The 13,074-nt window shown below is 49.1% G+C and overlaps 1 protein-coding gene across 1 annotated transcript in view; it reads right to left on the bottom strand.

Moving 5' to 3' along the window:
• CLYBL (citramalyl-CoA lyase) overlaps positions 1–11,577 on the bottom strand; it is a 2,027,539-nt gene extending 2,015,962 nt beyond the window's left edge. The window contains exon 1 of the mRNA XM_085622259.1: positions 11,459–11,577. Coding sequence (XP_085478385.1) covers positions 11,459–11,508 — 50 coding nt within the window. The 5' untranslated portion in view covers positions 11,509–11,577. The remainder of the gene's footprint in view (positions 1–11,458) is intronic.
• Between the last annotated feature and the right edge of the window lie 1,497 nt (positions 11,578–13,074).

The raw sequence follows: 13,074 nt of genomic DNA, 5'->3' as shown, positions 1-13,074 counted from the left end.
TTTTTACTAGTTTACATTATAATAGTTTACATCCAATCAAGGCAAGGATTGCATAGCCAGTAGATATAGACAGAGTGGTTCCCAAATGTCCAAAGGGCAAGAAGTCTTTGGGAGTGTGGACCCATATACCTCGGAGTGTATTACGCGGGCCGAGGGTCTGGGTGCTGGGGACCTGGGTCCATCGGGGCTGGGTTTGGAAGCAGGGACCGGGCCCGGGGTTTGAGCTCCGTCCGGCAGGCCATGGGATGCAGGAGCCCCTCGTCCTGCAGGCCAGCCGAGGGTCCTGGCACGGGCGACGGGGGTTCCATTGGGGCCCGGTAAGGCTCTCCCCTGCCTGGCTAGGGTTCAGAAGCTGGGACCAGGCCCAGGGCTTGAGCTCCGTCTGGCAGGCCCGGAGTGCGGGAGCCTCCCTGTCCTGCAAGCCAACCAAGGGTCCGGGCGCTGGGGACGGGGAGGTCCATCGGGGCTCGGGGAGGCTCTCCCCGGCCTGGCTAAGGTTTGGAAGCTGGGACCGGGCCCGGGCTTGAGCTCCGTCCGGCAAGCCCTGGGGTGCAGCCGCCCCCCGTCCTGCAAGCCAGCTGAGGGTCGGGGCGCTGGGGTCGGAGGGCCCGGGGAGGCTATCCCTGGCCTGGGTAGGGTTTGGAAGCTGGAACCGGGTCCGGGCTTGAGCTCCGTCCGGCGGGCCCTGGGGTGCGGGAGCCCCCCGTCCTGCAAGCCAGCCGAGGATCCAGACAATGGGGACAAGGGGGTCCCATCAGGGCCTGGGGAGGCTCTCCCCGGCCTGGCTAGGGTTCGAAAGCTGGGACCGGGCCCGGGGCTTGAGCTCCATCCGGTGGGCCCTGGGGTGCGGGGGCCCCTCATCCTGCAAGCCAGCCGAGGGTCCTGGCGCTGGGGACAGGGGTTCCATCGGAGCCCGGGGAGGTTCTCCCCGGCCTGGCTAGGGTTCAGCAACTAGGACCGGGCTCGGGGCTTGAGCTCCGTCCGGTGGGCCCCGGGGTGCGGGAGCCTCCCGTCCTGCAAGCCAGCCGAGGGTCTGGGCGCTGGGGACGGGGGGCCAAGGGTGACTAGCCCTGGCCTGGCTAGCTTTCGGAAGCTGGGACTGGGTCCGGGGCTTGAGCTCCATCTGGCGGGCCCGGGGTGTGGGTGCCCCCCGACCTGCAAGCAACCCAAGGGTCCGGGTGCTGGGGACGGGGTATACCGGGGCCCGGGGAGCCTCTCCCCGGCCTGGCTAGGGTTCGGAAGCCGGGCCGGGCCCGGGGCTAGAGCTCCGTCCGGCAGGCACCGGGGTGCGGGAGCCACCCCATCCTGCAAGCCAGCCGAGGGTCCAGGCGCTGGGGATGGTATCCCCCCTACCTAGAACATGACAAAGTTGCTTAATGTGATTTAGCCATTGAATTTTCCCCTTGCTCCCCCCTGGACATAAGATCCCCTAGATCCTCCCTGTAGCTGGAGAGCTCGGGGGTCGTCCATAAACGTCTCCAGTACAGGAGGGGGCGATTTGAATCCAACTCCTGAATAGGAGCCAAGCCCAAGTCCAACCGAAGGGGTGTCAGGGGCGTACTCATAGGGAGTCTCAGTAAACGCCTGATAAAACTATTCTCAGTGCGAGATAGGGGGGCAACACTAACGTGACCCCATAACTCTGCACCGTAAAGTGCTCCCCCTCTCGCCTGGGTTTTATAGATTTCCTTAGGCGGACTCAACAGTTTAGAAGAGGTGTCATTAAAAACCTTTAAGATACCACCAGTTGATTGTGCCAGCTTCAAGTTAGCCTTAACCATATGGGATCCACAATCCATCCGATCATTTAATGTAATCCCCAGGTAATCGAAGGTGGTTACTCGGTCCAGAGCAGTTCCATCCAGGTGGGGGAGGGGACAATTGGCTAAATTGGGGTTATAGGCCATGAACTTAGTTTTAGAGAGATTAATCTCCAAGTTCCTCAGTCTACAAAAGGAGCAAAAAGCCTCTACTGTGCGCTGGATACCTGTAATTGATTTTAACAGTAAAAGGGTATCATCAGTGAACATTAGGGCAGGTATCTTCCGCCCCGCTAAACTTGGAGAATCCAGATCTCTTGCTCCATATAGATAGTCTATCAACCCATTTAGGAAGAGCGAGAAGAGCATGGGGGCCAGAACGCACCCCTGCCTTACTCCCTTTTCCACCGGGAATGGAGCTGACAGTTCCCCACACCTCCCAAATCTCACCCTTGCATATGTACCTCGGTGCATGCGTTTAAATAGATGGCACAGATAGGCCGGAACGCCCATCTCCAACAGGATTACCCAGAGTTTATCCCTTTCGACCAGGTCAAATGCGGACCGAAGGTCCACAAAAATCAAATACAAACTACCTGCCCCAATAGTGACCGTCTTCCAGTAGACCAACTGTAATCTAAATAGTTGGTCTATGGTGGATTCTTTTGCATGGAAGCCCGCTTGAAGGGAGGTTAGGATGTGGTGTTCGTCCATCCAGGTCTGCAGCCTAGACAAAAGAAGGCAGGCAAATAATTTCTGGAGGACGTCAATCAAACTAATGGGGCGGTAGTTGGCCGGGTCGAGAGGGGAAGCTTTTTTGTGGATTGGAATAATTTCAGCTCCCAGCCAAGTGGAAGGGATCTCCAAGCCCTGAAGAATGGCGTTAAAATAAACCCAAATATTGGGAGCCCAGACCTTTTGTTCACTAAGATATAGATCAACCGGGATCCTATCAAGGCCTGGGGCTTTCCCTAGAGACAAACGTTTAAGGGCCGCCTGGACTTCAAGGAGAGAGCAGGGTGGACAGGCAAGGCACAGGGCCTCCAAGTGTACTGGTGCACATATGCTTGTTGGAATCACTGGATCTACTCGAGATGCAGGGTTACTAAGAGAATAAAGAGGTTTAAAATGGTCCAGCCAGACCTCTTCACTAAGGTTTGGTGTAATGGCCGACATCCCTTCAGCCGACCCCACTTGGACAAGGTTCCAAAAGGACCTAAAGTCACGAGCTTCCAGAGCTGCTTTGATACTTTCCCACCTTGAGGCCTCCCACTCTCGCCTAGACTCCTTTATCAAGGTTTTGTAGGTTTCCCTGGCGATTCTAATACCTGACTGGGACCTCGATTTTACCTCCTTGAGCAAGATGTTTTTAGCCAGCCTACAGTTTTCATTAAACCAGTGGTCACGCTTATTCACCCTTTGCCTTTTCATATTGGTAGTGTAAAAATAACCGATCAGGGAGCCGAGGAGTTTCTTGTGGATGCACAGCAATCCCTGTAGATGGGGAAGGGGGGAGGTCACCATTAGAACTCAAGAGGTGAAGAACCTCTGTTAGGGACTGTACAACATAAGAATATAACTCCGCTAACTTGTTGGGTGCTAGTGCGATCTTCGCCCACCTGATACGTCTACCACCTGCGGCTCTAACCAAGTTCGAGTTACAATTAATCTCAGCACCCCTAATTTCTTTACGATGGCCAAGAGTAGTAGATAATTCTAGTGATAATAAATTGTGGTCACTGTCATCCCTTTGAAAGACGTGAAAGGCTCTCAACCTGGCCCAGAAATCTACGTTTACCAGGATGTAATCTATGGTCGTAGTTTTCCCTTGTCTGTTAAAGGTGCATAAACCCGGAACATCTGGGGGAAGTCTGCCATTACAAGCCCTTAAAGAATGTGAAACAACCAACTTGTTTATTGCAAGGGCCAAAGGCAGTAAGCGCTTTTCAGGATACATAGTGCATTCCGGGATCAGCCAATTTTCATCCTCGTCTGAGGTTACCGAAGGGATCCCCATAAGCGGTTCAAAGTGACAATTGAGATCGGCGCCAATGATTTTATGATATGACGAGGGGAAAGAATGAAGGACAACCTCTAAGGCGTCCAAGATTGATAGACCCAACTGAAGCGGTTGGGAGCGTAGATAAACGTTAATCACTGCCAATGATAAGCCATCCTGGAAGTTAAGTATAATACATAGGATGTCCGGGCAATGAGAGTCTATTTTCTTAACTGAGCAGCCTAAGTGGGAGACCACCCATGTACATAACCCCCCCGAGGGTCTTCCCCTGGGTCCCTGCACTGCTGGAGAATAGAAGGATGCATATCCTACACTCACTGGGTCAGATAATAACCAAGTCTCTTGGAACAGACATAAGTCGTAGCGATCCATCAGCTCACCCCATTCCGGATTGTGCAGCTTAGGCCCTGGCCCTGCTATGTTCCAAGACCCGATTAGTGGTCTACGTGACACCACGTGGGCAGGAGAACCCTCGAGGGGTTGGGACGCGCTAAGAGGGGGAGATGCTATATGTATACGAGTGTCCAGCTCCTGTTTACCACCTGTAGGGCCAAAGTTTTTGGAAGATGGGGGTATAGTTCCCCTACCCACCTTGGTGCTAGTGACCTGCTCAGGGAACCACACCTCTGTACTCGAACCCTCCACAGCGTGACTCCAAGACCACAGCAAAACCGTTCCGGCTGGACGCCATGGTGATAGTGGTCAATCTATATTGCTCAGTGCACTGTATCTATTGCCCACTGAGATGTTGTAGTCTGGTTCATTGGCATCATACTGGGGGGTGGGAGATGATTGTAACATTTCCGGTATAAGAGGTCGAGAATAAAAATACCCCAGGTGGCAAGTGTTGATAGTGCCCCTCTTAGAAGGCCCTCCATATGCTAGTATGTGTCCAGCTACTCTAGGATCCCTAAAGTTGATAATTACACAGTCGCCACAAATATCTTTGGGTCTAGTCCCCAACCAACTGACTCTACGCGCAAATAGGATCTCCCCCAGGCCGGCACCCCTTAAAGGTCTATGTCTGTTTAACCAAAAGTTGGTTTTATTCTTTAACTCCTGGAAGGTTTCCCCTCGGTCACTAACTAGTGGAGGTACACCCGTAAGCACCACCACATACGGTGACGCTTCTGGGGGTAACTGGGGGCGGGGAGGAGATGTGGGTGAACCGTTTACATCGGATTTCCGGGGAAGATTGTGTAGAGGCCTACCCGATTCTAGGCTCCGAGTACTGGGGATTTTTGGTATAGTAGATGAACCAGACTGATTCACACCCGAAACAGCTGAAGACAGTTTGGAGCCAGTAGTTTGACCACAACCAGTCGGAACTACCAAGGGGTTCGGCATACTTTGAGAGGCCGAGGCATGCGTACAGATGTCAGAGCAAATACTTGCACCTTGAGTTGGACCTTTGATAGTAGACTTGGTTGCTCCTTCAGCCCCTATAATAACAGGATTCCCCGACGAAGGGCTAGACTGAGATCTCCCTGGGCCTTTATTGTTTATCAATGAGGCTAGACTATCAATCCTGGAAGTCAAAGATTTAAAGTGAGTGGTAATAAGATGTTCTAAATGTGACTGAAGATCAATTATCAGATGGGTAGCCCAAACAGGCGGACCTATAGTAGAAGGTGGAGGGCCTGGGACGGACGGCACATAAACAGGTGTTGATGCTGTTCACTTAGCCGATTTTTTAACCCGTTTTACATTTTTAGTTCTAGCATGGGGTTTAAAGGGCTTTGTACATACCGGCGGAGAAGAAGATGGAACAACCTCTATTGAAGGATTTTCATCAGGCTCAATCTGAGCACAAGGTAGATCAGAAAAAGAGGGCATGTGAAAAGAAGTAAATTCAGCGGGGTTAGCTGTGGCTACAGAGCTATCGCCCACAGAAGTAACAAGCATTGGCATAGCCAATAGGTCTCGCCTTTGGGACCTTATAAGTGTTTAGCCATGCAACAGTTGCATAACTAAATACTTATAAGGTCCCAAAAGCGAGACCTATTGGCTATGCAAAGCGGCCGTGCGGCCGCGAAAGTGAAAGTGATCGTGATCACACATCAAAGCGGCCGCGAAAGTGAAAGATATCGCGGTAAAGCGCGGCGCGCGTGCCCTCGCACATGCACTGTAGCTCTAGGCTGACCTGGTAGCACTTTTTGGAGCCCTCTCAATAAGTCTCGCCAGACCAGCGCATGCTCTGGGTCAGGCGAGACCTAAAAAGGGGCATAGCGGGGGTAATTGAAAGACGCCTTTCAGTATTTTCTATGGCTGTTGCCACTACCCCTATTGTTTTCTGTAGCATTTTGTCAATGGCTGTAAGGGTCGGGAGCGATTGGGTCGTTGCTGCTAATTGTCTAGTCATAGGGCGGGCAGCAGAGGGCTTACTATTTTTGCCCTTGCTGCTCATTGTAAAGGGTTAAACAAAGGTATCTACAAAAGATAATACACTCTCATACGCAGATTAAACTAATCGATTGAGATAAGGAGAATAGACAATATTAAACAATATTAACAAAATATAGCCCCACAGAGGCACTTCTAATAATAATAAACAAGTATCAGGGCACAAATTCACTGGTTACAAAATATTATTAAAATTACCACGAATGTCGGGGGTCCATAGCTCGTTTAGTCTCTACCATCATTTTCAAGAGGGGTGGCCCAGCCCAGCTCCTGCAGCCCCTGACGGCCACAGACGGACCCGCCCTTGTCCCGGGCTTCTCCCGGCGCGTCCCACAGGACGAGGATCCAAACAGACCTTTATGCGCCTCCTGGCGCTTACGGATGGAGTTTGCGGCGTCCTCGCCGCAGTCAGGGTTGATGGGGGATGTAGTCCCAGTGTGGCGGAACCAAGCCCGGCCCGGGGTTCAGCCCCAAGCAGGAAGCAGCTGCAGGTGAGCCAGGGATCACAGGTGGAGGCTCGGCGGAGTCAAACCCGGCCAAGCAGAGAAGCGGAGCAGAGCCTGGCCAGCGGTTCAACCCCCAGCAAGTTAGAATGATCACAAGGAACTCGGCCCCAAACACTCCTTTATGCGCCTCCTGGCGCTTACGGATGGCGTTTGCGGCGTCCTCGCCGCAGTCAGGGTTGATGGGAGATGTAGTCCCAGTGTGGCGGAGCCAAGCCCGGCCAAGGAAAGCGGCGGAGCAAAGCCCGGCCCGGAGTTCAGCCCCAAGAAGGAAGCAGCTGCAGGTGAGCCAGGGCTCACAGGTGGAGGCTCGGCGGAGTTAAACCCGGCCAAGCAGAGCGGCAGCGCAGAGCCCGGCCAGCGGTTCAACCCCCAGCAAGATAGAATGATCACAAGGAACTCGGCCCCAAACACTCCTTTATGCGCCTCCTGGCGCTTACGGATGGCGTCTGCGGCGTCCTCGCCACAGTCAGGGTTGATGGGGGATGTAGTCCCAGTGTGGCGGAGCCAAGCCCGGCCAAGGAAAGCAGCGGAGCAAAGCCCGGCCCGGAGTTCAGCCCCAAGCAGGAAGCAGGTGCAGGTGAGCCAGGGATCACAGGTGGAAGCTCGGCTGAGTCAAACCCGGCCAAGCAGAGCGGCGGAGCAAAGCCCGGCCAGCGGTTCAACCCCCAGCAAGATAGAATGATCACATATTTTAGGGAGATAGTTTTTAAATTGTGTGTATAAAAATGCCACTTTTAGAAACTAGGTATTTTCTTATTTAACCATTCTATGTGCCTCTGTTATTGTGTGTATTGACAGTCTAGTGTTGGAGTGACAGGGGCTGGGGATGTACATTCACTGCAGACAGCCACAAGGGGGGCTGAGATGTGTCCTGCCTTTCCTTGGGAACTCATAGCTGAGTTGAAAAGACCTTGGTTGCATTTAGAGCAGTGGGATGAGTTTTCACTTGTACCTGAATAGGCAGTGTCTCCTCTGCACAATGCTGTCTCCACCAGAGAAGACAGGACTGGTTTGGACTGGGCTCAAAGACCTTTGCCACAAAGAGTAAATAGGTATCAGTATTGGAGCTTAAATCTCAGAGAATTAAATCACTTCTGGACTCAAGAGGACACTCTGCCAAGGAGAAGAGTGGTATGAAGGAGTAATACCCCTTTACTGTATGTGCTTTGATGGTTTGGCCTCCAGTTGCTGCTTTTGCCAAAGAGAGGTGAAAGACTGGAACTTTGCTGTGAACCTGCTTGAAGAAGAATCTCCAAGGGCCTGCGTGTGCTGGCCTCCTGTTCTGAAGTCTCAGGGCACAAAGACTTCACCTGCAACCCACTGACCAGCACTTGGACTCCTGTATGGACTCCTGCGTTCAAAAGGGCGCCAATTCCAGTCACTGGACCCTGAGAATTGCGACCTGCGCCGAGGAATGGGGCAACACTCGTGAAGTGCACCTCAGCTCCGACGCCCGTTGATGCCTGCAGTTATCAGCCTTCCCAACGCCAGCGCTCGCACCTATGCCGTCACCGCCTCGGTATTGCTGAACCGCTAACTGATGAGGGTGACTTCACGAACTCTTCGACTTCGCATCGCCTTACCGGAACAGACTACTCACTGCCGACCCCCCCTGTCCTGGGCTCATCGCCTCTTCACGGACACAATGCCTTGCCCCCCCGCGCCAGCAACTACAGAACCGGCCTCGGCACGGATGCCTCACCTCCAAAACGCCGTGCATCGTCTATAGACTTCGTTTCCAAGGTACTGTTGTTTAGGGGTCCGTGTGACTCCGTGGCCAAAGCCGCACACCTTGCAATACGTGCCGTACTTTGGATTTATGCCTGTCACGATGTCGTAATAGCCCCAGGTGGAGCGGTTTCGTTTCTACAAGTTCTATTTTTGCAATCATTATTCTAAAGTGATATTTTGATAAATATATGTTGGATTTTTGTCATTTTGGTCTTGTTTGGTTAAGATAAAGATACTTTATTCTTCTTAACTGGTGTTGTGTCCATTTATGATGTTTTCACTGCGTTACTGTGTAGCAAGGTTCCCTACTTGGACAAAGGTACATACTTTTGCCAACAAGAGACCCCCATTTCTAACATGGTGTAATACTGGCTTAATGGCACATGTAAAGCTGAAAGTCGGATAAGGTAATCTACGAGTATACAGCTTTCTAATACAACAAATTAAATTTAAATTTTAATGCATGCATATATGTTACATTGAAGTACTTTGTAATATAGTTACGCCTCAAATGTATTGATGGTTTGTTAATGCTTTGCATCATTCATTGATTGAATTCAATGCACTAAAGAATCTATAATGTGTATGTAATTAAATGCACTTTCATATTAATTGTATAGCTTTTCATTTAAATGTGCTAATTTCTGCATTCACTCTAAAGGATTGAAGCTTTACTGATGCTTTCCCATGAGAACTGTTGTTTCTACTGACTTGTTTTTTTGCAAATGTTCTTACCATTCAATTAGTTTAGAAGAAGATACTTTGTGTGTTAGAGATAGATACATGGCCTGGGATAGAGGCCTTGGAGATGGCACATGAGAACTCGGAGTTATTTTGTTTTCTTCTTTAACTCCAACCCTCGCTGATGGCAGAAAATCCTGCTTCAGACGAACTTTGGACTTTGCTTACAGGCTGAACTTTCCTGTGGTCTGCCGTGCTGGCGGAGCTTTCCTTGGACTTACTGACCTAACAAAATTCTGCGGATGCCCTGCATGTTTTTCCCTTGAGCCCTTAGCCTTTAAAGGTCACTTTGTCTCTTTGCTATGGACTTTGAGAACTCTAGACCATATACCCTCTGAACTCTGTTCTGAATAGTCTCCCTCTGAAAGTGATTTCTACCCATTAAAGACTCTTGATTAAGCTTCCAAAATGATTCTGTAGATATTGCGCATCCTATTCCGCCTAATTCCTATCACTGTTTGTGGAGTTGCTTGAACACTGAATTCTGAGTACGCTTGTATCTTATTGTGTACCTAGAGAATAAGATTAATGCCTAGCAAAGCCCAGCTAATAGTATTCTCTGAATTTTAAGTATTAATGCTCCTGTTCTAAATTGCAGTCGCAGAACTACTGGGTTTATGTAATATTTGTACCCTTAATTTCTTTACGAGGCTTGGCCCTCCTGTGGCTACTTTGCATTTGTATAGTTTTGCCCTGAGAGTGATTTATCTAAACCTGATTTCTAAACTGTAATAAATACCCTGGGATCGGTCTTCGCTGTGTAGCTGTTTAGTTACAATGTTGATTAAATATGCACCCCTAACTCTCTCACCCCCTGAGTGTGTACGGAACACGATCCATCGGAGGGCAAAAGTAAGCGAGGGAAAACTGAATATAAACATATGGTTAGTTGTGCACATAACCCCCCAAATCTAGTTCAATGAACTGCCACACGATGGCGATACAGACTAGTGAAAAATCACGAAAGAGGCCTATACAATGCTCAGCATAGCAGAGACGTTTAATTGAGGTTGTTCATGAAACATATACACTAAACCACTCAGGGGTATAAAAAAAAAACGCACCAAACACAAAAAAAAAACATTTATCGTGTGCAGTTCTTTCTACCATACTGTTGGTAATGAACAAATAGTTCGAATTTTCTCTAGAATGTTAAGAGACGCCGAATGTATGGCTTCGAGCTCGTTCACGTTGTAAACTCGCCCGACCCCCACCACTCTTGTCCCACTCGTGGCTAAATATCTTTCTCCAATCTTGTCCCCGACGTGGCTAGATTTCGGTTTTTAAAATCCTCTTAATAAACGACTGCATAGCTAATAAAGCTAGGATTCACACGTTTTAATGTGCGCAAGGCGGCGGAACAATAGCAATTTGGCAACATTATCAGAAATGGCATCAAGTCACCAAAACTTCGCGTCACTGTAATACCCAGCATGAGGAATAAAAAGTACGGATATTTTAGAAGGGGTGGTACAAGCCAGTCCTGGGGAGAGCAGGGACTGTTGAAAAGTTGCCAAGAGACAGCTTGGGGATACGTTCTTCGCTCCCAAAAGCACGCTAAAGTACTAGAGGCATCACAAAAGCTACCGCAGCATGCACTGGTGGTGGCGTTTCTTCCTCAAGATCCTTTGCATTCTTTTTTTATTTTTTACTTTTGATATTACCTATACCGATACTACACTCCGCATGCTATAGATGACCTAACGGTCAGAGGCTCAGAGCTGCCGACTTTGGAGCTGGTGAACTAGGTTCGAGTATCACCTCAACTTCCTGTGATTGTGAATAAATCACTTCATCTCCCTGTGCCTACCAAAAATTATGAATGCATACTACAGCTTCTGCTTCTATAAAGTGCTCCAATACCTTCAGATCGAGTTCGAGCATTAAAAAAAAATCAACAAAAAAAATAGGCAAGGGAAATTAACCAGAAATACAAGCTAGTCACATGCTTAAAGAGATACAGCGTATCGCGCCCCCTGCGGAAGAAGGGGCGGAACAGCGAAATTCATCTGGTAAGCTGCTATTGGCTGCAAATTACACCAACGCACGTCATCTGATTTAAAGGTTACTCTATTGGTCTTTTGCCGTAGCCCCGCCTGTAGGGTACGTGAACTAGAATTTTGCCCCTTAAAATTGTACGGTGTAAACAGGTTGTCGTGAAATGCATTTTACACTGCGAAACCTCGCGCTTCAAAAGTATTTCGCGAATTTAACAGTATGGGAAGGCGAGGCCCAGACCAGCGGCCAAGTAACGAATCACTTCCGCCCACAATTGTCAGTCAAATATGAAAACTCACGAGAAGCTGCGGCGGGTTGCAAGTCCCAGCCTGATAACGAGTGGCGCCATGAGTCCGCTCTTGAAGGGCACCGCGCGTAGTCTTTCAGCAGCTGCTGTTGGCCGATGGGTAGGCGGGCTTAGAGAACGACGAGTTTTTCCATTGGGTGTCGTGATGTGGAGAGGGAAAGGCAGGTAACCGGGTTGACGGCTCTAACGGCTTGGCGAACTTGATTGACACTATGAGAAAGTTGCTGGTACTAGAAGAGTTCGCGTCTGGAAATCTCTTTGCTTGTCTAACCACTCACTAAACCACAAATGCTCCTTATTGCCCAGTTAATCAAGTTTATTGCCCCGAGTTACTGAAGCAAGTTTAATGTTTTTTAATGATAAATTATCATGATGCTTACAATAATACAACCAGTAAAAACGTAACCTATAATGGGAACCATTACAGAGGCGCAACTAGAGCCAAATTTCGGGAGGGAGGGGTGCTAAAAAAAAAAAAAAAAATCGGGGGGGCTGAATCTTTAAGCAATAGGCAGAGTGGAGCTGCAGGGGCTCTTAGAAGGGGTGAAACAACAGCAAGGCCTCATTAACATGCAAATGGTCTTTTAAATACCTGTGAAGTGCTCGGCTGCGGCTGTGTGTGTGCCGGGGAAGATGTTTCATCCGGGGCTGCCACACACGGGGAGGGAGGGAGTGAGGGGGACTGAAGCCCTTTGAGTCCAATGGGTGTTGCGCGCCTGGAACCATATAGATTTAGTTTTGGAAGAGCAATCCACAGTGAACAAGGGATTTTTCAAGGAAACGGTATTTACATTAATAAAAAAAAATGGAGCAAGTCTCCATCCAGGCATTCAAGGCCTGTTATAGCCATTTCACAATTTATATACATCGCCTTCATGCTCAAATTATAACAACACTTGTGTTAACGAACAACCGCTTGAAAGGAAACACAGGCGCAAGAGGGATCTCACACTTGTGATGAAGCGTGATGGTGTTCTGAAATTTGTAGGGGTGCATCATAACCACGGATAGTCCACACCTGCATATATTCTCATGTTGTATTAACATTTTACCATTAGAAGGCGTTCAGTAATACCACATGAAAGTGTAAGTGGTAGGAAAAGTGGCGTGCCATGTAAAGAGACAGCGTAGAAAATCATATGAGGATTCTGTAATTCATCATTTGCCTAACGAAATTGCTTATATGTAATGTGATGTGTATGATTTAAAATGTGCAAAGAAGTCCTCCTATTTGGGCATTCTCTTTACCCATAACAACACCTGGGCCCAAGCAGTTTTAGCTAAAAGGTTGGTTTTATTACGCACTACATCTGCTTTAATTACTTTTGCTCGAAAATTAAGAAAAAGACCCTCCGTAGAACTTTAAAAACTGTATAAAGCGAAGTGCGTTGCACCGGCACTCTATGGCAGCGGGGTGTGGGGTTTTGCTGATTTACTCTCAATCCAGAGAGTGGAAAACTCTTTTTTAAGATACATCTTATGCTTACCGAAAGGTTCCTCTGATAGCGTTTGTCACGCAGAGTTAGGGCTTCCATTTATTTCCGACCTGATTAGAGTTGAACCTGTGCTTCTATGGCACAGGCTGTGGTCAAAAGATGAGGCCAAATT

This window comes from Triturus cristatus, chromosome 8 (assembly GCF_964204655.1).
Source record: "Triturus cristatus chromosome 8, aTriCri1.1, whole genome shotgun sequence".
NCBI lineage: Eukaryota > Metazoa > Chordata > Amphibia > Caudata > Salamandridae > Triturus > Triturus cristatus.
The sequence above is the reverse complement of the archived record's forward strand: the minus strand, read 5'-3'. Positions and strand labels throughout refer to the sequence as shown.